At 40.3% G+C, this 25,098-nt stretch overlaps 1 protein-coding gene across 12 annotated transcripts in view; it reads right to left on the bottom strand.

Moving 5' to 3' along the window:
• Window positions 1-25,098, bottom strand: part of NCOR1 (nuclear receptor corepressor 1) — a gene marked incomplete at its 3' end in the record, with an annotated part of 143,233 nt that overhangs the window by 29,790 nt on the left and 88,345 nt on the right. For 9 of the 12 annotated variants that reach the window (XM_082861454.1, XM_082861449.1, XM_082861450.1 and 6 more), the window contains 8 exons: window positions 23,247-23,373; window positions 17,391-17,910; window positions 14,402-14,531; window positions 11,636-11,831; window positions 5,822-5,982; window positions 943-1,063; window positions 749-850; window positions 285-385 (listed from right to left, as the gene is read on the bottom strand). In XM_082861454.1, coding sequence (XP_082717580.1) covers window positions 285-385; window positions 749-850; window positions 943-1,063; window positions 5,822-5,982; window positions 11,636-11,831; window positions 14,402-14,531; window positions 17,391-17,910; window positions 23,247-23,373 — 1,458 coding nt within the window. The remainder of the gene's footprint in view (window positions 1-284; window positions 386-748; window positions 851-942; window positions 1,064-5,821; window positions 5,983-11,635; window positions 11,832-14,401; window positions 14,532-17,390; window positions 17,911-23,246; window positions 23,374-25,098) is intronic. The other 3 variants (XM_082861451.1, XM_082861452.1, XM_082861461.1) reach the window with 2 other exon arrangements.

The following is a 25,098-nucleotide window of genomic DNA, read 5'->3' as shown; positions in this document are numbered from 1 at the left end:
GCCAGGAAGGCAGTGAGAGTTACATCAATTAGAACTTGCTTCTTCTGCCAAGTTGCAAATAATCGACCTTTTCAAATGAACCACAGTACAGATGATACGGCTTGTGGTCGAAATGATCACATTACTGTCTCTCTGCAGGCAGTTTATAGATCTGAGGTTTATCATCACTGAGACCCCGTTCCATAACCCAGAACTACGAACAACATAGTCACAAAACTACTGCTGGAACAGCCAACACGCTTGAGACATCACTTCTGGTTTTCTCATGAATGCGCGCAACTAACCTGGGTGATAGAGCCCCGGAGGGATGGGATGCTCTCCACAGAAAGTTTGCTGGAGGGAGTTCCCCGAGTTATACTTCCTTCTTGAATGGCTCCTGTGGTACCTGAATAAAAACAAAATCATTAGCGAATCACACCCCTGCACCTGCAAAAAAAACACAAAAAAAACAAAAAACCAAGCAAACAAAATCAGCCCCTACTTCGAAGAGAGGGAACAGCAGCACAAAAAGAACAGTTTTTGTTTTACTGAAATGTACTTTTAAAATAATTTTGCAATTATTAAAAAAGACTGTAGAAATATGAAATTTCAAAGTTTTAAAGTCATTTTTATACAGAAAGAAAACTTACATTTAGAATTTAAAGGCTCTAGTTTAAGAGCCCATCATCATTAAAACACATTAACGACTTCCTTTAATATATTTATTGGGGACCAGAGTTTAGTATCTCTGCCAAACAGCATATTTTACCTCTGACCACTCCTTCATGTTGGGCTCTGACCAATAAACCCTCAGGTTGCGAGTTTTGGCTTCGGGGAGAAAACTCTTCTTGCTTGATGTAGGGCACAGTAGCTATGGACCAAAGCAAGATAAAGTGAGCTCAAGTGCTGAATCCCTGACTGTGACGCTACAAAGGCAGAGACGGCCACGTCCTCCTCACTGACCTGGCTTGGCGGCCTCCTGCTGCCGCGGCAGTCCCAGAGAGATGGAGCCCGCCGAGGGCTTCGCTGCCTCGGGAGCATAGGAGGCCTGATTAGGAGAAGGCAAGTAAGTGCCGGGTGTTCCCTAAAAATAATGTTAAAGGACTAGAATAACACTGTCTTTTCACAAGGTCAACTATATATTTAAGGTACACGTTTCTGTTTATAAAACTTACCACTCACCCCCCACCAAAATTAAGAACAGGTATTTGTAAAGCAAGAAAATCCCTGACACAGACTGGTTAAATTTTATAAGTTTTTAAAGGGAGCAAGATATGTCTTCCAAAATTACCATAAATTTTATGAAGATAATATGCATTACTTACAAATTACATAAATAAAAGCACTTAACCATACACACAAAATGTAAGCTACTATTATTAACATTATCCCTCGTAAAAATGCTGTGGGATAGAAGCACCAATGAAAATGGTGGAGTAAGGACTTCCAAAAACCCTCCTCCATAAAGGCAACCAGAAAACTAGCAAAAATTTTAAGAATCAGCCTTTTTTTTTTTGCGGTACGCGGGCCCCTCACAGCTGTGGCCTCTCCCACCGTGGAGCACAGGCTCCAGACACGCAGGCCCAGCGGCCACGGCTCACGGGCCCAGCCGTTCCGCGGCACGCAGGATCCTCCCGAACCGGGGCACAAACCCGCACCCCCCGCACCGGCTGGCAGACTCCCAACCACTGCGCCACCAGGGAAGCCCAGAATCAGCCTTTTAAGAACTCTTTTCCAACGCTTTAACCAAAGGCTTGTAGAAATCTGGGAGCATTTATTCAAGAAAAATGGCAGAACCCAGGTAAGAACCATGAGCTGTGTGACACCTGGACTTGGCTCTGCTGCCCCTCCCACGCCCCTCACCCCCCAACCCCCGCCAGCTCTGTCTCAGCCTTGAGAACCCACAGCCCTCGACCACGGTGAAAACCAGCAGTCCAGCAGACAGCACAAGGGAAAGAATGGGGTTATCATTCCCAGGTAACTGTCATGATCAGACTGGTCTGATGGTTCTCTGAGAGACCCACTTGCAAAGCTGTCTTTTCTGGCCTGACTGTGGTGGGGAAGAAAGTTCAGGCTTGTCAAAAACTATCAGAGTCAATGGATTAACCTCTCCACTGGCTGAGGCAGGAGAGAACAGCTAGGGTGAAAAAACAGGCTAAACAGAAACCTGAAGAGGAAAAGCTAAGGAAAGAGATATTCACAAGAGATTTGAAAAGCTCCAACATCTTCCTAGGAACCTAGAAGGCCAAGTGCACGTGCAAGGCTGTGTACCTGCCAGGGAAGACATAAGGCGGCCATGAGTTCTCACCGCTGGCTGACCTCAAGGTGCTGAGAAAGCAGGAAGTGAAGACCAAGGCCGAAGTGCCAGCTGCCTGGCTGAACGCTGCAGGCACATCCCAACATACACACAGAGCCCTCAGTAAAGACGTGGGAACTTAGTCTTTCTGGGCACTGAACTCTCTGTCTAATAACTAGCTGACCACTCACTAAGCAAATAGAGACTTCAGTGGCCACACATGACACAAGAATACAGACTTTACTGAATTAGTTCAAATAAACAACAACAAATCCTAGGGAGAAAGGAGAATCTGATTTCCAGAGTTCCACATTATGTTATGTGTTTCAACCAAAAATTACAAGACATGCAAAGAAACAGGAACATATGATCCATACACAGGAGGGTAAAAAAAAAAAAAAAAAGCAGTGAATAAAAACTGTCCCTGGGCTTTAGATTTCTTAGGAAAAGACTTTAAGTCAGCTATTATAAATAAGTTCAATGAACTATAGGGAACCATGTATAAAGAATTAAAGGAGGGCTTCCCTGGTGGCACAGTGGTTGAGAGTCCACCTGCCGATGCAGGGGACATGGGTTCGTGCCCCGGTCCGGGAAGATCCCACATGCCACGGAGCGGCTGGGCCCGTGAGCCATGGCCGCTGAGCCTGCGCGTCCGGGGCCTGTGCTCCGCAATGGGAGAGGCCACAGCAGTGAGAGGCCCGCGTACCGCAAAAAAAAAAAAAAAAAAAAAAAGAATTATAGGAAAGTATGAAAATGATGTCTCATCACATAGAGAATATCAACAAAGAGAAAGAAATCATAAAACAGAATCACATAGAAATTCTGAAGTTGAAAAGTATAAGAATTGGAGAAAAAACCTCTCAGCAAACTAAGAATATACAGAAACATCATCAATCTGATGAAGGGCACCTATGCAAAGTCTGTAGTTAACATACCTACTAGCGAAATATTGAATGCCTCCCTCCTAAGTTGGGCAACAAGCAAAGTATAATCTCTTCACCACTTCTATTCAACATTGTTCTAAAAGTTCTACCCTAACCAGTTTAATAAAACAAGGAAAAGGAAAGGCATAAAGATTGGAAAGGAAGAAGTAAAACTGTCTTTATTTGTAGATGACACGCATACAGAGAAAGTCCTAAGAAATCTACCCCTTCCAAAAAAAACCAAAAATAAAACCAAAAAACCCTGTCACAAACAGTAAGTAAATGTAACAGGAGATAAGGTCAAGATATAAAAATCAACTTTTTTCATACACCAGAAAGAACCAGAAAAGGAAAATTTTTAAAATATCACTTATAAAAACATAAAATACATTATAAATAATCAAATTAACCGACTAACAAAATTAACAAAACATGTATAAAATCTCTACAGTGAAAATTACAAAATACTGCTGAGAGAAATCAAAGACCTAAATAAATGGAAAGACGAACATGTGCATGGATTAGAAGACTCAATTTTCTTAAGAATTAATCTACAGATTTAATGCAATACGAACCAAAATCCCAGCAGAATTTTTTGTAGGAACTGACAAACTGATTATGTAACTTATATGGAAATACAAGAGACACAGAAGAGCTAAAACAATCTTATTTATACGACTGCAGGACTTATACGACATGATCTTAAGACTTACTATAAAAACCACAATAACCAAGACTGGTGCTGATGAAAGGATGGGCAAGTAGGTCAATGGGACAGAACAGAGTCCAGAAACAGACCGAAACATGCAAATGGGAGAGAGAAAAGACTTTTCAACCAACGTGATAGGAATGCAGATCCACACGGATGGATGAGGCCCATCCTCGCCTCACTGTACACAGAAATCAGTTTCACATGGACCTAAATATAAAAGCCAAAACTATAAAGCTTTCAGAAGAAAACCTGGGAGAAAATCTCCACAAGCTTGAAACAGGCAATGATTTTTTAGAGAAAAAGAACTAGTCATAAGAGGGAAAAATATATATATGGACTTCCATCAAAATTTAAAACTTCTATGCATCAAAACACACAAGAGAGAAAAAAAAAATATATATATATATAAAAAACAGAATTTTCATCTGTGATGTATACAGAACTTCTGCAACCTAATAAATAAAAGGTCCAATAAAAACAGATAATAAGACAGTCACGTCACAATCAGATGTACAAATGGCCAATAAGTGTATGAAAAGCGCTCAACATCATTTGTTATCAGGGAAATGCAGGATAAAACCACAGTGGAATACTACATACCTACTAGTATGACTAATATAAAAAAGAATGACAACAGCGAGTGGAACTCAGACTGTGCTGGTGGCAGTGGCACTGTAGAGCCACTCCGGAAAACTATGAAGTAAAACATACATCTACCCAGACATTCTGCTCTCAGGGCCTATACGAGAGAAATGAAACCACATGTCTACAAAGAGCCCAGTATAAGAATGTTCGTATCAGCTTTATTTACAGCAGCCAAAAAGCAGAAACAGCTCAGGTTTCCATCAACAAGAAAATGGATAAACAAATTGGTATGTTCACCCAATGGAGTATTATTCAGCAATAAAAAGGAAGAAACTACTGATTACACAAAAACCTGGACGGGGACTTCCCTGGTGGTGCAGTGGTTAAGAATCCGCCTGCCAATGCAGGGGACACGGGTTGCAGCCCTGGTCTGGGAAGATCCCACACGCGGTGGAGCAACGAAGCCCGTGCGCCACAACTACTGAGCCTGCACTCTAGAGCCCGCAAGCCACAACTACTGAGCCCACGTGCCACAACAACTGAAGCCGCGCACCTAGAGCCCGTGCTCCACAAGAGAAGCCACCGCAATGGGAAGCCTGTGCACCATGACGAAGAGTAGCCCCTGCTCACCGCAACTAGAGAAAGCCTGCGTGCTGCAACAAAGACCCAGTGCAGCCAAAAAAAAAAAAAAAAAAAATCTGGACGAATCCCTGAAATCATTAATGCTAAGTTAAAGAAGACAGACAAAGAAGAGCCAAAATGTAAGACTCCATTTATATCGAGTTCTGGAAAAGGCAGAACTAACCTACGACAACAGAGAGCGCTTGAGGCAGTGGAGGAAGAGAGCCTAGGAGGGGCAGAAAAGGCCCCCAATGGGGGCGCAGTCACTGGTGGTGAACGTCAGTCAACCTGACTGAGGCTTTACAGTCAGACCACGTCCAGAGAGAAAGGCCAAGGTCAGAATAAACTAGGGCTTACCAATCATCTACAATTTAATATTAGAACCTTTAAAATAGTTATCCTCTAGTACTTGAAACTATTCCATCTCCATTCATGCTACACTACACTTCAGGGCACACGCACCTTTCCCAAGCTAAACCAGACGGGTGCCACTGTCACTCAACCTGGGCAGCACATGACTCGAATAAACTTCCTGTGTGTGGTATGGAATAGAAAATGACTGCTGCATTTTCAGGTCACTGTTTCTTCATAAACAGACACATTTTTATTTATTAGGACTCTGACAAATTAATATGGGAAGGAGGGACAATTTTTACCAAAGCAAAAAAACAACAGGCCATCTACTGGGAAGAGAAGCCCTTTTACCTGTGAGATGGAGCCTCCCAGTATAAAAGATGGTTTTTCTGAAGCCACTGTGGTTTTGGATGATGGGATGAGAGGAGGAGGTGGCCTAGTGGGTCGAGTTGTTGGAAGCCGAACCCCTTCAGGGAGGTTAGTTATCACTTGATGCGGAGCAGGCTGGAGGACTTTCAAAAGGGAGAAAACATTATTTAAAATAGTCAATTTCCTAGTTTGCGACATTCCACCTATCTCAATTGTTTCTTCAATCATGTTTAAACTGTGAGTGCAAGATGAAGTTGAGGATGAACATTTCTATTTTAAATTTCTTTCACTTAAATTAAACCTGTATCCATACTCAGGTCACGAATGGTATTTGTGAGGTTGAAATACTCAACTCCCTGGCAAACCAGAGCTTTCAGGCTGACGTCCATTTCAAACTATTTCTGCTCAGCATATGCAAATGGCAAACAATTTTTTTCTCTCTCTCCATCACTCTTTGGACCTCACGATGGAGGTGAGAAAAAGGGTGTTTCTTAGGAACAGCTGATATTACAACTCTGGAGAATATACAGATTGACTGACAACCAGTTATACGTCCTCTTTGCATCCTGCATTATTTGGAAACATTTGCTGATTCTGACTCTCACAGACACTTGAATTTTTTTTAGGGGGGTGGATCTCAAGATTTTTACAAAGCACATGTACTCTTAAAAGAAGGCAGTCAACGTCACAGTACACATGTATGAACACAAACCTCCCAGTGGCCCAGTGCATCTCAACTGAATACAACTGAAGATGGAATGCAGAGAAATTCTGAAACAGCAAGGACGCATCCTGGGAGTAAACCACCCAGGTCATCACGTGTAGGTTGATGGCCAGCAGCCACGGCACAGAGGAGCGGTATTTACCTGGCGGGACACTACAGCGGGCTGCACTCACATCGGGCTGTGGCGCAGCTTTACTGACTTCTCTCGGAGAGAGCCTACACGGTGATGCTGACCTTGCTGCGGTACTGCGCATCTGTGCTTCCTGTGCTAGAGCACGTGTGACCTCAGCATAAGGCATATAGGCGACTGATTTTCCTATGAAAGTTAAAGTTATCAAAATAAGGGAAGAACCCCATATTAAAATAGTAAGTGTGAAAGGACCAAGCCCACACCATCCAGGGGCAGATCCAACTATACACTACTATCAACATCTAAAATTCCCGGGGGGGGGGGGGAATCCACCCACAGAGAGGTTTAAAAAAACCCTATAAATCTAAATCTTCTGTGCAAGCGTCATTACTGTGACCTAATAAAATCCTCAAAAATCCAATTACAACTTTTTCTTTCAAATCACAAAGAATTTCTCTTTCCTCTCATTAGGAGAATCAAGTATTCCCACATGCAATAAAGACCACAGCAGGCAAACATCAGATTATCCAGCCATTCTGTGAATTCAAGTATGGCCTGAATTAGAGGCCAGAACTCTTAGGATTTCAGCTGTTATAATTAGCCTGTTGAAGCCCACTGCTTAATATTCAGAGAAATAAATGTAATCAAGAAATGGAAGAAGGGTTTCAAAAGATACAGATCAAAATAATTTTTAAAGGTTACACAAGCTTATAAAACTATGAATTTTACTGTAGTAATGCTGATGAAAATTATTCCACATAATTTACCTCTACATAAAGTATTAAAAAAACTTGAAGCATTTAAAGGGCATATCAGATATGCAGAGTCATATTAAGACTTAAAAACACACATATATGTAATTATATATATAATATAAATGTTTTCTTTTTTTAAAGTGAATCGACATACTGTAATTTTGGAAAATAAGAGAAGCACAAAGAAGAAAGTAAAAACTCATCTGTAATCCAAACCACTTTAAATTGTGGCATTTTAATGTCTGCCGGAACAAATTCCCATTCATTTTTTATTCTTTTGCTTACCTAGTCTTACCCATTTATTCTTCCAGATAAAACTAAATTTAAAATCATTTTGAATACTTCCTCCCCAAACAAAATATCACTGGAATTTTCAGTGGACGTGCATTAAATTTATCTCCTGTATTTATAGGAGACTTGACATTTTATAATGAGCTTTCTAACTGAGGAAGCTAGATGTTTTCATATAGGTCATTTTTCATAATTTCATTAAAAGTATTCATAGGTATTTTATATTTTGTTGTGAGGAAAACCATCTGTTTAACATACATGGGAATATATATATATTTATATATACTGATTACTGCAGATATATAAGAAAGAAAGTTGTAGATTTCTGTATATCAATTCTTTCTATCAATTCTTTCAATTCTTTCTGAGAAACGTAATGAACTTTGCTCTTAGCTCTAATAACTTTCTCAGTTAATTCTCTTAGGCTTCCTAGGTGAATAATCGTACCCTGTGAATAATAACTTGTCTTCTCCCTTCAACAGCTAAACCTCTTGTTTGGTTCCTTTCTTTCTTCCTGCACTGCAGTAAGTAACACTGGGCATCCTCACAGGTCCTTTTCTAAAGAGAAGGTCTCTAGCATTTCACTTTTAAGTGGATGGTTTGTGACTGGTTTCAGATAGAGACTCATTAGCACAATTAAAACATTCTTTAGTTAACTAAGGTATTTTTTAAAACCAGAAACAACAACTGTAATGTCAGCTAATAGGAATCTGTACTATGGGCAGAGCACTGTGTATTACAGGAGTATCTCGTTTAGCCCTCATGACTAATGAGATCATTAACACCATTTGACAGAGGAGGAAACTGAGGCTCAGAAGAATCACACCTAACTGCCCAACCAAGGCTGGAGATTTTTCAAAAGCAGTGCAATTCCTGGCCCTGAGCTCTAAACCATCCTGAGTGCAATGGTGTCTCCCTGAGCACTTGGGTACAGAAATTTCAGATGCCTCTGGGGTAACCATGAAGATGATGTTACCCGTTCCTTCTCTGAAGGATTAATATAATGAATTAGATTATTAAGTGTCCTAATACTGTGCAGATTTATGAAATAAACCAACTTTAAAAGAATATCACTTCTCCCTTTCTAGAGAATTTAACATGAGAGTGCATTGCAATATATATTACATATATTCAGTGTCTGATTGTTTTATAATCAGGTGGGAAAACACACTGTCGTAATAGTGCTAAAGAAAAAGATGAAAATTTAGATGGTTTTAAATATAGCTATTTAAATCATCATGTACTCAGCTGAAAAAATTAAGAAACAACAACAACAAAATAAACTAGATTCAGTTGCACAGAGGCATTAACTCTTATCTTGATTGGATTGATTTTAAAACCTGCATTAGAATTTCACTTCTCTCTCTCTACATGTGTAAAGTCTGAGTCCTTTCACCGTAGAAAAAAAGTTTCCAACTAAAGCAGGAGTCAACTTGTGTAAACGTCCCTGGAAAATGAAAACAATCTTTCTCTGAGGTTTTTTCAAGCTTTTCTACAAGTGGAAAGGCTTAAGCCACCTGTCTCACTGATATTAAGAGAAGGTGAATACAATCAAACAGGTGGACAACAGGTGCTGCCTGTTGCCTTCTAAATGAGCCCATGAAGGGAAAAGCCAAAACTGTGGTCCTACCTCATGTGGACAATACCAGTTTGGTGATGGTTTATACATAAATCCTCTTCTCACTATATTTACCATCCTATAAACTATTCTATGATGCCGCACTGAAAACATTTTTATCAAACGGTCTACATACAAGCAAGTTAACTGCAAATATAGAAATGTTATTTGGGAGATTATCCTTTAAGTGAAATACAGGATAGCTATAAATTCAGGAGAGCCTTCAGGCACTTGTTAAATAAATTACTGGATGAACATACTAGCTAGATTAGCTAAAACAAAAGTTAAACCTTGGGATAAAATGTAATCAACATTTGATGATGAACATACTAGCTAGATTAGCTAAAACAAAAGTTAAACCTTGGGATAAAATGTAATCAACCATCCCAGTTTGTAGAGAGTCACCCTGAACCAAATTGGTGTCTTATTAACAAACACCTTGGGGTCATATTGATCAAATATATAATGACAGTTTGGTTTTAAGACCACTGCATCACTATTAAAAGTAAGGGTACCATTCAGATCTAAACCACATGAATTAATGTGACTGATCACGGAGAAATGCAAGTCACAGTTTGGAGTCTCAGAATTTAGGGCTCTAGCCTAGTTCAGTCTCTCCAGCTACCAAATACAACCCATCTCATAAAGGAGGTCAAGAAAAGAAACTGAGGTCCTAAAATAACTATGCAATATAGACATATTAGAATGACCCAGATATTGTCACCTGAATAATGTTAAGCTTTAGCATGAGTTCGGCAAATACCTTTGAATGTCATTTTTTCTACATTTTAATTCTGCCTTAAAAATTTATTCTAAATCATTTATGTAAGGAATAGATCAAAAGACTTTTGAATTACTCTATAATTTATCATTCTCATAATGACAGATTTTCTCATAATTGAAGATAAGCACTTCTGCTAAATCCATTTTTATCCTACTTCATTTAATCATTCCTTTAACATGTAATTACTGAGTATACATTATGTCAATTACTGAGTTAGGAATTAAGGATTCCCTAGAGGCAATATACTAAAAGCCCAAAGGTTAACAATGTTTTTTTTTACCTTCATTCAAGAAATATTCATTTAGCACCTATCATACACACAGCCCTGGTGGGTATTAATCACTCTGGTTCACATTTTTAATAGCATAAGATTTATATTTAAAACATTAATAATCTGATATGTAAAACTCTAACATAAGAGGTTCAGTGTGTCATGCAACTAATAAGTCATTACTGGTGTGACAGGCGCGGGGAGTCCCCAGGATCAGTTAAGCAGCACAGTTCCTCTTTTACATTAAATAGCCCTTGAAATGCACGGTGTTCTACAGCTAATAGCTCTTATCTATGTCAGGTACTACAGTCTTCTGAATCATTACAAAAAATGAAACCATAATCAGAGAAGACTTTAATAGTCTTCTACGCTACACACATCATACTGGATAGTCCATAAGTCATTATCAACCAGAATACATGTGCCATTTTCTTACCATGCCACAAGAAGTTATTAAAATTTAGAAATCGCTCCCTTTTTTCTTTTTTTAAAAGAAACTAAGTGTATCATGCACCAACTTAAAAAGAGCATGCACAACTCAAATCTGTCACTTGAAATAACAGTGACGTACAACGATAACAGTACCTTCGTGGTATCTGTTACACTATGCATATACGAATATACTACTATTACTTATTATATTGTACATAAAATGACGCTGAGCCATGTCTTATAAAACAATACTGAATGCTCTTTCTTTCTTACAGGTTGTAATCCTGGCAAGGCAGAGATATAGCTAGATTAGACAAAGAGACAGACAGATATATTATTTGCACTTTACAGATGAGAAAACTAAAGCTGAGAAGGTCAAGTGGCTTGCCCATGGCCAGAGCGAGGGATAAGTCAAGGTCTGACTGGCTACATGCTACACAGAGCTGTCCCCTGTCATATCAGAGATTTAGAATGTTACTCTGATTTGCTTGGAGGACAGGACAATTCTCACTCTGAAAACTCAGATGAATGCAGCGTAAAGCATGGCTTTTATGCAGTCATCTGGCATTAAGGTGAACATCAGAAAATTCACATTAACAACATGACTATTGAAAATGTTACTGCCATCCCTCTGTGGTCAGTAATGCTGGCATTCTTTAGTTTAACTGAGGTCAATTTTATCTGTGAGGGACAAGCGCCATAAATCAAGTTCCTAAGCACTAAGGACACTGCTTTCAAGTATAGCTTTGTTTCCCACCAAAAAAGTTTTCTGTGGCGCGAGTGCCACCTACCTTCCCACTCTCTGTTTGGGCTCTTGGGGGCGCCACGCGGGCTCGCAGAACCCCTGCGCTCCAGGTCCATCTGCTCCTGCCTCTGCCGCTGCTCCTCCAGAAGCGCTGACTCATGCATGGCTTTGATGTGTCGCTGGTAGAGGGCGAAGCCGCTCACTGGAGTTCCAATCGGTATGTTACATGGGGTGCAGGAAACCTACAGGAAGAAGAAAATCTAAATACGCCCAATGACCAGCAAAACAGTAATTACCATCTGTGGCAAGTAATGCTTCTTTCTGTAATATGACTGCTTGAAGTGATTTTACCATTTTTTAATCAAATCTTCAAGCATAATGCTTAAAATGCTAAACAATTACTTTCAGATCTGAACACAAAATAAATCCCAAAGTTGTGGTTAAGAGAAATCAAAACAGAAATCACAATATTTCCATTTGCTTTTAACTCACGATGTTGAGTCCCTAGTGGCTCAGGCTTGGGTCCCACCCTCCTCTCTGCCCTCTCACAGGTGCTCACACCCACTTCTATGGATTTAAATGTCATCTGTATGTTAACGGCTCATAAACTTCTATTTCTAATACATTTTCCTGCAAGTTCCATACTCACAGACTGCCTACCTAACAACTCCACTTGGATATCTCAAAGCACCTCAAAACTTATATTCAAAACGGAACTTTTCATTTGCTAAACTCAATGCTTCTCCTACAGCAATCTCCATCATACGAAACAGAACCACAGCAGCTTAAGCCAGAAACCTGGCAGCCACACTGGACTCCATCTCCTCTCTTCCTATAACCAATTCATTATCATACCAGTTCTCTTCAGGATGGAAATGAAACGTCACCTCTTCAGACAGGCCGTCCCTAACCATCCAAAACATACTGCAAACCCCCTCCCTCTCTTTCACAGCACACAGCACTCGCCACAATTTGCAATTAGATGCTTGTTTTCTCTGCTTCTTTTCTGTCTCTCCCACTTCATGAAGGAACCCAAGCTGCTTTGTCCAACACTAAATAAACAGCCCCTAACTCAGTCCATCACTTGATGAACACAAAAGAGTCCTGGGAATAGAAGAGATCTGACTCTTTTAGAACCTGTTATCTAAAGACTTCCAGAGTTTTCTCCACTGCCATAAGTAGGATTTTTCACTGCACCCATGACACACACATAATTTTCTTGCCTTTGTGCTTTGTCTTATATGTAAACATGGCTTTCCTCCTTTTGCTATAAAGCAAAATGAACTGTTTTGGTCCAACCAAAACATTATTTCCTACATGGAGTCTTCTTTAAATGTCTCTTTAAGAAGGAAGCTCTCCTTCCTTTGAATCACCCATAGTATATTTTTCAAACTAAGAGAGCATCATATTTTAATTCTTTTAAATTTTTATTATGATTTTTTCTATGTCTTATTATCAAGACCAATCTCTAAATTTTCTGAAGTCAGAGATCATGATATTCCACACAGCATTAAAAATGTTATCTTGAACCAGGCAGACAATCAATAAATAAATGTCCATTTGGGTAAATCAATGAATGAGCAAATGCTTAGTGATTTTTTTGGTGAGCCTATTTATCATAAGCACACACTTAGGGCTTCCCTGGTGGTGCAGTGGTTAAGAATCTGCCTGCCAATACAGGGGACACGAGTTCGAGCCCTGGTCCGGGAGGATCCCACATGTCGCGGAGCAACTAAGCCCGTGCGCCACAACTACTGAGCCTGCGCTCTAGAGCCCGCAAGCCACGACTACTGAAGCCCGTGTGCCACAACTACTGAAGCCCATGCACCTAGAGCCTGTGCTCTGCAACAAGAGAAGCCACCGCAATGAGAAGCCTGCACCCCACAACAAAGAGTAGCCCCCGCTCACTGCAACTAGAGAAAGCCCGCATGCAGCAGCGAAGACCCAATGCAGACAAAAATTAAATAAATGAATAAATAAACTTATTTTTTAAAAAAAGCACACAGTTAACTTTTACATATTGTCATGTGAGACGAAATAAATTTTTATCCTCTGAAATAAAGCAAGAGCTAGAACATAACTAAGTAAAAGATCAATACCCAAGACTGGAATTCAGGATCAAAAGGTAGTCAAACTCATAGAGATTAATAAGGTAAAATGTAAATAAAACTAGATTTGGAACTGTATACTAAAGTTAACCATAACCTCTATAATTTATTCTAAATATTCAAAACCCAGTTATATATTTATTCTACTATTGTCTTATAGCAAAACAAAACAAACACAGAACTTACTAACATTTATGGCTAGAGCACTGTATTTCTCTTTTTTCCTTAATTGGAAATGACCATTTCAATCAATTATCACGATGAATCCATTTGAAAAAGCAATGTATCCAACAGATGAATGGATAAATAAAATGTGGTCTATACAACAGTCTTAAAATGGAAGAAGAATCGGATATGTGTTACAACATGGATTAATCTTGAGGACATTATGCTGAGTGAAATAAACCAGCCACAAAAAACCAAATATTTACTGTATGAGTCCACTTACGTAAAGAGCCAAATTCATAAAACGGAAAGTAGAAAGGTGGTTACCAGGGGCTGGGGGAAGTGGGGGAAGGAGAGTGATGGTTAAATGGATATACTTAACCCTACTGAACACTTAAAAAAGAGTTAAGATGGTAAATTTTATGTTATGTGACTTTTTACTACAATTTTTTTTAAAAAACAAGCACTGATTAAAGAAGAGAAGAAATGTCTCTAAAGGTCTTTGTTTTCAACACCTCTTACTCACATTGAAAACTTACCATTGGCGGGATGACAGCAGCTCGATGCTGAAGCTGTGGCAGGTCCAGTGGATTTGGTTTTATTGGGGACGAGACCAGTATAGATCCAGTGGGGTTTAACAATGAAGGTTTTGAATCCATAGGAAACATTCTGCAAATGCAATTTAAAAAATAAATTAATATATTCTTATTTAAAACTTTAAACATACAATCACCATAATTCCTTTTAAGTTAACATGTACACACACACACACTCACACATACACACATCACATTAACTTTGCATATTTCAACAGTCAGGAAAAAAATCTACAGTGCTAATTTTCTAGGTAAAGAAGCCTAACGTTGCTTTATAGGTTGAAATTTATCTGAATTTAATCATCTGCGTCTAACCAACAGAACAGTCTGAACAAGGGCCATTATAAAAAGTTAGGTCCTAATTTATCATTAACATAGGTTACAAACTATGTTACCTGTAACAGAATGTTTCTCTAGGATCACAGAGTATTTTTTTAAAACATCTGAATAAACCACCATCATTTTAAAACCAAGAATCTCACCCAATATCCCAGACTTCTGGTTTCTCATGAAAAATGGGAAGAAATGGCACCGCAGAGGCAGCACTCCCATGCAACAGCGGGCTGAACTCGCAGGGCTGCCCTCCCCACCCAGCCCGTGCTCCCCAGTCACAGCCCTGCCATCTCACACTCCACCAGCTTCACTCATTTTCAGGACATACACTTGAGTTTAGGACACCCAACGTATGAACTGGGGAAATTATATCAATACCTTACAGGTTCCATCATATTTCCCAGTGTTGTCAGTTACTGGGGAAAGATGAACATTTTCAAAGGTATAAATTGGTAAGAAAATTAGAATGTGTAAAAGAAAACAATTTACATATTACACAAAGAATAAACATAATATTAAAGATATAGAAGACAACTGAAAGTGTTATTTTGATAGTTTGGAAGTGAAGTAAACTTTAGAGTATCATCCAGAGACCACTATATATTTATAAGGATTTCAGAATTTCACGACTATTGTCATGGTCATCTCTTAGGATGCTCCTCTCCTGTAAGATTACTGCCATCCTAATTTTTCCTTCATTTATAAATTTATAAATAGTTACTGATTATAAAAAAAAAAGTTACTGGGCTTCCCTGGTGGCGCAGTGGTTGAGAGTCCGCCTGCCGATGCAGGGGACACGGGTTCGTGCCCCAGTCCGGGAAGATCCCACATGCCACGGAGCGGCTGGGCCCGTGAGCCATGGCCGCTGAGCCTGCGCTCCGCAACGGGAGAGGCCACAACAGTGAGAGGCCCGCGTAGCGCAAAAAAAAAAAAAAAAAAAAGTTACTGAAACCAGCAGTGCGAAACACAGGTAACTCTTATTTTAGTTGAAATATTTCAATAAAGCATGCTTAAAAAGGACCACACAGCTTGAATCCATTGATGTTTACTCTAAAGCCTGGGACAATTAAAATCTAGATTACTGTGACATGAGAAGAAAAGAGGGCTAGAATCTTCAATTTTCTGAAAAACCAACAGTTAAGTAGGAGCCCTATATTATTTCAATTCTTGTTGATTAAAATTCTAGTATCTACCATATAAAAACCTCTTTGGAGAAACCATCACTGTTATGTTCAATATTATTCTAGTACCAAGTCTCATTCTAGAATATGTAAGATGCACAATATACTGGATATGGACTGAAAGCACAGTGACACCAGGACACACTATGGAAACTGAGCTCTGAGCAGAACCTGGCTATCTCCTGAGAGCCTCTTTCTTATTAAAAAGGGGAAAAAAACAAAAACAAAAACCAGAACTGGATTGGGTTTCTGGTTAAATGACGTTTTAGTCTAATTCATTTCTAGAATTTGCACCAATCCAACATTCTACTGTGATTCTAGGTGAGTCCATTGCTTTCAAGGAAAAGGAAACACCCAGGAAATTAAATATATTAAAGAAGTTGGCATCTACTCCTGCAAAATATGTATTTTTACAGTAATTTTTATAAAAATCATTAAGATTATATTTGCATATTATTAATTTGACTAAAAGTACTTATAAGGTAATTTGTATTGTACCTGATATTTTGAATTACAAATATGAATAACCTACAGTTTTAACTGATACAAAAAAGTGATCGTTATATAATGACCACTAAGTTAAATCTTGATTACGCTTTCTAACACACTTTCACTCCAGCTCCCATCTTCGCCCTCAGCATCTCTCACATGTCATGTGCAGGCCCCCAGGCCTGGCTTGAGGCTGCTCGGTCTGGGGGCAAAGCTGAAGCCAGCGCCCCCCACACCTCCACTTTCACCACCACGTCACACGGCTCTGCCACAGAGCGGCTCAGGCCACAGCTCTGTGAGCTGACAGCCCCTTCTCTGCTATCATAATATGGCACACACGTAACAAGTGATGTAGAAAGAAATTAAAACCTTTCTCATTAAAGAATAATGATCACACAATTCTCTTTGGTTACTTAATCAGGGGAACAGCATCAGAACCCAACACTAAAAGCAGACAGAGGGACTTCCCTGGTGGCGCAGTGGTTAAGAATCCGCCTGCCAATGCAGGGGACACGAGTTCGAGCCTTGGCCCAGGAGGATCCCACATGCCGCGGAGCAACTAAGCCCGTGCGCCACAACTACTGAGCCTGTGCTCTAGAGCCCACGAGCCACAACTACTGAAGCCCGCGCGCCTAGAGCCCGTGCTCCGCATCAAGAGAAGCCACCGCAATGAGAAGCCCATGTACCACGACCAAGAGTAGCCCCCGCTCGCCACAACTAGAGAAAGCCCGCACACAGCAACGAAGACCCAATGCAGCCATAAATAAATAAATAAATAAATAATTTAAAAAATAAATAAATAAAAGCAGACAGACTCTCTCACTTGCCAGTATTTCTACAGGAGTAACCTCAGCAGCCAGCACCGCCCTGGGGTTCAGTCTGCAACCAAGAGAGTAAAGAGCAGGAGGAGGTCAAGGAGGGAGCCTCACCGCTGCCTCTCGGGTTCCCCGTCCACATCCTCGTCGGCACTGCACGTGGCACTGGAGTCATGGTCAGAGGGGAGCTCGGGCCTCGGGGCACTCATCTGCTGGGCCACCCCTGGGTCGTCGCCTCCAGGCTCCGGCTTCTCGCTGCCTCTCTCCAGATCTCTGTCTTTGGGGTCCCCTTCGACTCTGGATGGACTGCTTTCTGGCATTTCCACGTCCGCAGCGTCAGCCTTGGTGGCCGAGGGGAGGTCCAGAGCAGAAGTGCCTTCAGCCCCGCACTCCCTGTGCCCCACGTCCATCGGCTCTGCTGTGTCCACTGCCACGCTGTCGTTCGCCTGGGTCTCCACACTGGCATCCTCGGCTGCTTCTGTGCTCGGAACTGCCGGCGACGGAGAGGCCCTGGGCACGGGGTCGGGCGTGGTCCCCCGAGGAGGCGCGTTTTCAGTGCTGTCTTCGCCAGGCTTGACAGCTTCAACTGGTGAAGGAGAAGGAGCACTTTCTGTACCAGAACTATTTTCAGCACCTTGAAGATAATGGTACAGCATAAAAATCTGATAGTGAACAGCGTCCGCTAGTGACAGCAGCCACGCCTGAAAGTACTCGTTCAGGATGAACTATCCTCCTCTGATGACCTCACTGAAGTATTACAGCCATTGGGAAAACTAGAGTTGTTTCATAAGTAGAGTATGAAAGGGAAACATCAAACTGTCTTGGCCTTCAGAAACTGAAAGCATAAAAGCTTTTAATGTCTAAAAATAATCCATACGAAATTTGAAAAACAAAGAAAGATAGAAAAACAAAACTAAACAAAAAACATTCCCATAAATGATAACGTTCTGGTTTATTTCTACCAGCCTGTTTCTGTGCTTTTCTTTTTACCCAGGAGAGCTAACATTAGAACAGCACCATCCAATAGTAACATAATGCACATTACATCTGTAATTTTAATTTTTCTGGTGGCCATGTTAAAAAAGTAAAAAGAGAGACAGATAAAATTAACTTCAACAATATACCTTATTTAACCCAGTATGTACAAAATATTATCATTTTAAATGTAACCAATATAGAAACCTAGTAATAAGATGTTTTACCTTTTTTGGTACTAAGTCTTCAAAATCTGATTGTATTTCACATTTTCAGCACATCTCAATTTGGACTACAGTCGTCCCCTGGTGTCTGCAGACCAACCCCCATGCCCCCACCACGGACACCAAAATCCACGGATGCTCAGGTAAGTGATGTAAAACGGCAGCATGTGCATATATAACCTAATCCTCCCATATCCTTTAAATCATCTATAGATTACTTACAATTACTTGTAATACGTAATACAATACAAATGCTGTGTAAATAGCTGTAAATACAATGTAAATAGTTGCCACTCTGTGGAATTTTGCTTTTGGGAACTTTCCGGAATTTTTTTCTGAATATTTTCCACCCATGGTTGAACTGCAGGACCCTCAGATAGAGGGAAGACTTGTAATCACATTTCAAGAACTCAATAGCCACATGTGTGTCTAGTGGCTACCACATTAGACAACAAAGCTCTAGAACAATATCACATAGATTTTTTAACTTAACGTTGTAACACTGGTCTTTCCCATCGTTTGTACCATTTCATAAATATACTTTTAATGCGTTTTGACATCTTTACCCAGATTATCTCAAAGGAATCACAAATTCACTATATCCTACTCTGGACAGGTATTCAACTCTCCCAAGTCCCAACTCAAGTTCATTTTTAGTGTTTAGTATCCAACAAACAAACCAGGAACCTAGGAGTCACCTTTTAAAACACTCCTCTCATTTGTCCCCATATCCTGCCTCGATGAGTCTCACAGATCTTCTCTCTAAAAATATCCCTCAAATCCAGCCATTTCTGTTCAACTTCACAACTGCCACTCGACTCCAAAACCGACTCTTCTGACCACCACCCCAGACCATTCTCTACAACAAGGCCAGAGTGAGTTTAAAAGCCAAATTTTACCAAAACTCACTCACACTCTCTCCCCCTCACTGCTCCCAGGATAAAGTTCCAAACTCCTAAGCGTGGCCTTGCTGCAAGCGTCCAGCCTCATCTCGAGCCCTGCATTCTCTGTGTCCCATATCACTGGCCTTCTTTCAGTTCTGTGAATGCCCCATGCGTCCGCTACCACATACTTCATACATTCTGAACGGCTTTCACCTACTTTTCCCCCTTTGGATATTAGATCAAATACCACATGCTTAAAAACAAAAAACAAAAAACCACATGTTTAAAAAAAGTCTTCTATCATTTCCTTAACAAAGTTGAATTTTGCTACTATGGCTCTTATGGCACATGTCCTGATTACAGTTACAATTTTACATTTATTCACAATTATTTGATTCCTTGCTGTTGCTCTCACTAGGCTGTAAATACCATTAAGGGCAAGGATCATATATTTTGCTTATCAGTTAAGTCCTAGAGACAAGCACAAGGCCGAGTGCCTGGCACAGAGCAGACTCAAACATTTACTGAAGTAAGAAGTGAATCAATGGCTGTGAATGTGTCTTTAAATTTACTTCACCTTTCCTCTATTAGTGGATCCTTGGGCTACTTCCAACTTGACACTGCTATAAATAGTTACACAGAGATGTTCACTTCAAGTTAAGTTTTCAATTATTTTCTTAAAATAGACTAGAAGACAACATAAAACTTTAAATCTCCCTAAAATGAATACACATACCTCCAATGAGAATCCCAGCGGTTTGTAAGAAAACTTCTTAAACTACACAGACCAATTTATAATTTATATGAAAAAATAAGTCCCTGAGAAAATCCAAGAAAATTAGAAAAAGCATTAGCATGAGAGAGACTTGATTTATATTTTATAAGGTTCACTCTGGCTGTTCTTTGGAGGAAAAAAACATAATGGAATGAACAGCAGCAAGCAGACCAATCCAGAGGCCACTGCAGCAGAGGTGACAGGGGCTCGGAAGCAGGGTGGCAGCAGTGGAGGGAGGCGGATGTGACGAGAGTCTAAATAATGCATCTAAAGACAAGTGAGCAACCCTCGCTGATGGCCCACACATGGGGTATGAGAGAGAGCTGGCATCATTTACGGACCGAGGGAGAGACTCGAGGGAAAGCAGGCTGTGGTGGTGGGGAAACACAAGTCAGCTCTGGATGTTAACTCTTAGGTATCCAAGTAGAGATGTTAAATAGTTAGATGTTAATAATAGTTAGATAATAGTTAGAATAGTTAGAATAGTTAGATGTTAAATAGATGTTAAATAGTTAGATGTATGAGCCTGGATTCAGATGAGACTTCAAGTCTCAAAAATAAGAACAAAATCAAAAGACAAAAGCTCAGAAGAGCACCTCACAGGTAGTAAGGTCTCAATATACAGCAGCAATTACTATTAGTGAAAGATGCTACCAAAACGTTGAAAGGCCAACAAAAAGCCCGACTTCATCCTCATTTCTATACATATGGTGATGGAAAGCCTCAAACCCAAGGACAAATGAACAAGTCATTTCTCTTCCACATACAGGAGGACATGTTAGTGATTACACAGAGGATATCATCTGACATAACCACTTTTTCAGTTATTTTCTTCTTCCAAGCCACAAAAGAGTAGGAATATTTCCAAGGCACAGCGCTTCACCAAGCACTAGCCAAATGTGAGTGCCTTTTTTCTCTCCCCCGCCAAAACACCGTAAGGAACGATTTAGAACAAGAACACATCCAAATTCTGGTAAGGTTTTGGTCTTTCTGATTTAACTCATCTAGTCACAAAAGGCACTCCCATGGCTAGAGGCGTGTCTCAGGAAGCCAGACACGGGGGCTCTGCTTTCAGCGGACACCTCCCCTCTCCCGTGGGCAAGAGCCCGACCCCACAACCAACAGGAGGTCTGCAGGGTCTCCGGAAGCTGGGCAGTGAGACGGGGCATAGCTCGTGGACACCACAGTGTACTTTCTTTTCTCCGGCACTTTCCAAATGAAATTAAGTCAAAGGAAATGAAGATCCTACAATTCTAGGGGCAAGTTCATTTCCTATTAATAGGAAACTATTCTAGATGTCACGACACAAGCATATGTATAAATCGGCATGACGTGACCATGCTACCCCACACTAGAGCCGATGGAAACAGGATTTTAATACCTCACTTAACCTTAATCACCTTATCTGACAATTTGAAAAAGCTTCACACTAAGACAAAGTAACAGGAGAGAAACAGAAGGAAAAAAGTCACTTTCTGGTGCTCAGTTTTTAGGAATCTGTTAGCCCATGCATGGATAGGCTTCTCTGTTCTGAAATAAACACGTATATGACAAATAGGCTTGGCCCTTCTTATGAACTGGATCATGTCCCCCTGCCCCCCAAAATTTATGTTAAAGCCCTAACCCTCAATGTGACTGTATTTGGAGATAATGACCTTAAGGAGGTAATTAAGGTTAAATGAGGTCTAAGAGTGGGGCCCTAATCCAAATGATAAATTTCTATTGTTTAAGCCGCCCAGTCTGTGAAATACAGGCTTCATGTACATTTATAACCCAGGGAATACTGGCTACCAGCTACAAACCTATTAACAAACTCTGGGGCTTCCCTGGTGGCGCAGTGGTTGAGAGTCCGCCTGCCGATGCAGGGGACACGGGTTCGTGCCCCGGTCCGGGAGGATCCCACATGCTGCGGAGCGGCTGGGCCCGTGAGCCATGGCCGCTGAGCCTGCGTGTCCGGAGCCTATGCTCCGCAACGGGAGAGGCCACAGCAGTGAGAGGCCCGCGTACCGCAAAATAAATAAATAAATAAATAATAAATAAAATTAACAAACTCTGAGGACCTCTTTCAAAGTGTCAGACACACCCTCCCCGCCAACTGTCTGCAGGACCCTCATTCTACCCCAGGATGAGCCTACTCCAACAGTCTCTTTACTTTTGTAACAGCTGCCTCATTTTTCACAAAACCTCACAGAATAAAGTTTACTGTTCAAAGCCAAAACCCATTTCAAGACAAATTTTAAGCTGAAAACCCAGTAACGACAACTTGTAGAAAAAAAATAATAAAACAAAATGTAAAACTCCTGGAAGTTGTAGAACCTCTTAAGCTTAAAATATAGGAGCCTACAAAAGAAAATGTAAATAGCTCTAATTACCTGCAAAGTTTAAACTCTGGTAATTTAAAGATAAAACAAAACAAAAAGCAAATGAGATGGAGGGAATATTTGCATACATAAAAACATGAACATGTTTAAGATATAATATATACAGAGCTACTGAAATCACTGTGAAAATCCCCACTTCAGAAGAGGAGAGTTTTCAAAAGAAATCCAAGGCAACTTTGAAAGTAATGTAAACTGAAATAAATTAGGTAACTTTTTTAATTAGGAAAAAAATCAAGAAAATATTTGCTTTTTCAGGAAGTTGTCATTAATTTGTTCAAGTGATGAAAAGGATTTTATTAAGTTTTTTGGGCTGACGTTTTTTTCTGCCAGTGCCTCTGGGTCATTAATACTTTTTACGTGAAAACATCAATATGACATGTGTAAGCTTTGTAAACACTGAAATAAATCAAGCTCAATGGAATAAAATAAAGAGGGAAATGTAACTGATGATACCGACTGAACCAATACGTGTGGCAACGATCCAGACACACAGACATTTTACTGATGTTGGCACTTAGTGTCTGAGGCAGGACCACCATCTTCAAGATCTTTTGGATGTAGCACCTGGGCCGTCTTAGGAGCTATATAAATAAATATGTGCTGAGTGAACGAATAAATGCATTGTGTTCACGTTTCCTTAATGAAGCAATTCCTAGATAGTCAAATGACCAAGGTACACGTCACGCATCTGGGCTAGCAGAAGCCACAACCAGATGGAAGATCTGAGATACCTTCACTGTCCTCGGGATTTTCCTCTTCGTTGGAGGCTTCGATGTCCTCGTCCTCCTGAGCAGAAACGGTGGAAGCTACACTTTCACACTGAGACACATCTCGCTCTTCACGAGGCTTCCGTGAGGCCTAAAGGAGTAAAAAATATTGCTATTTGGGATTTAAGTAACTAAAAGGAAAGAAACAAACCTTCTCACACCTGAGGTGAGGCAGAACACTGGCACGCACACGCCAGACCAGCAGGCTGTGTGTCCAACAAGCACTCTGGCTGGAGTGCAGTCACCTCGGGGATCCACTAACGGGCCTTTTGTGCAGGTGGATGGATGGCTTTCATCAAATTGATCAAAAGTTACGTCCGAGCCGTTTTTGGAACTAACCATCGCTATACATGTACAAATAGCCAAAACCCACAAAACTCCTGCTTTTTATTTTCATATATTTATTTTCTAATAAAAATAACACATTGGAATGTGGAAGACAGAAAAGTATGTTAAGAAAAGTAAGAACTGCTCATAATTCTAGCAGCTAGAGATTCTAAGTATACTGCTGCATTTCCTTTCAGTCTTTTACATGCATATACGTCTGTATAAATGTTTATGTACACATGTGAACAAAACAGGATGGCCCTATGTAGTTATATATCCTATCTTTTTTTTAACAATATAATCATGAACTACACACACACCTACTTTACAAATGCTTCAAGGTTACTACTTTTATTAATGATCCCATTAAAACACTCTACCAATATATATTTCAAATTTTCCTATTTCAAGGCATTCAGGTTGTTAATAATGCTGCAATAGCCTTCCTTCACTAGCATTAAGAATTATATGATTTCATAGGCAACAACTCATAGTTGTTACTGAATTTCTTTTACTATTAATGAGAACAAATTCCTTTTTTTTTTTTAATAGGATTTTCCCTTCTGAAAACTACATGTTTACGTAAAATTGTTCATTCTTCTACTGGGGTCACTTGTCTGTAAGTGTATGTGTTTATATACGTAAATGTAAGGCGTTAGCCATTTACTGTACTATCTCTAGAGTCCCGGCCCTGGCAGTCCTCTGTTCTGTGCCTCCTACAGACCCTGCACATCACCAGGCAGCAGCTGCCAGCCTCTCCCAGGGAGAGATTCCTCAGAGGTAACACATAACAGATTCCTATTACCACACCCCAACTGTGAAAAATTACCAATACTCTTATTCTCGTTTCTTCTTACTCTTAGTTTAGATATGAATATGCTATTTAGGATCCAACCTAAAGCATTAATTAAGTCAAGAGAAAAATCCACTTTCTGACATCAGGGTAATAGAACTAGATGAAATTCTGAAGACCAAAAACAAACCCATCCTTATGTTCTGAGCAAGAACACAGGGAAGACTCCTCTGGTACTTTTTCTAAAAAGCCTTCAGAAGGTTCCATGAATGCTCTATTTTTGAGCATTAGCTAATAGCTACTCTGTGGGTTTTCTCAGTGCCCCACCTGTACCCTCCCTCTGGCAGCATCCACCCATTCTGCGGGGCGCTGTCCTGGACAGCTGCAGAAGAGACAGCAATTCACCATGACGGCGACATCCCTCTCCTCACACGCAGTGAGCTACTGCACCTCCAGATCCCTGCTTCATTACATGAGAGTATTCGTTTTAAACGGAAATGTAACACCTATAAATCTTCCACTGAGTTTTAACAGGTATTAGACATTTTGTCATTTTTTCCTGAAATCTTTTTAAAAAGGATAAAATGCTCTACTCAAGGTTAGTTGCAACGTGAAATCTGAAACGTATCGATACACTTTTGGTACTCTATTAAAATGCATTCCTCTATCTTGTACTTTGGTGTATTAAAGAACATT

This window comes from Leucopleurus acutus, assembly GCF_964270905.1.
Source record: "Leucopleurus acutus genome assembly, chromosome: 19".
NCBI classification, from domain to species: domain Eukaryota; kingdom Metazoa; phylum Chordata; class Mammalia; order Artiodactyla; family Delphinidae; genus Leucopleurus; species Leucopleurus acutus.
The sequence above is the reverse complement of the archived record's forward strand: the minus strand, read 5'-3'. Positions and strand labels throughout refer to the sequence as shown.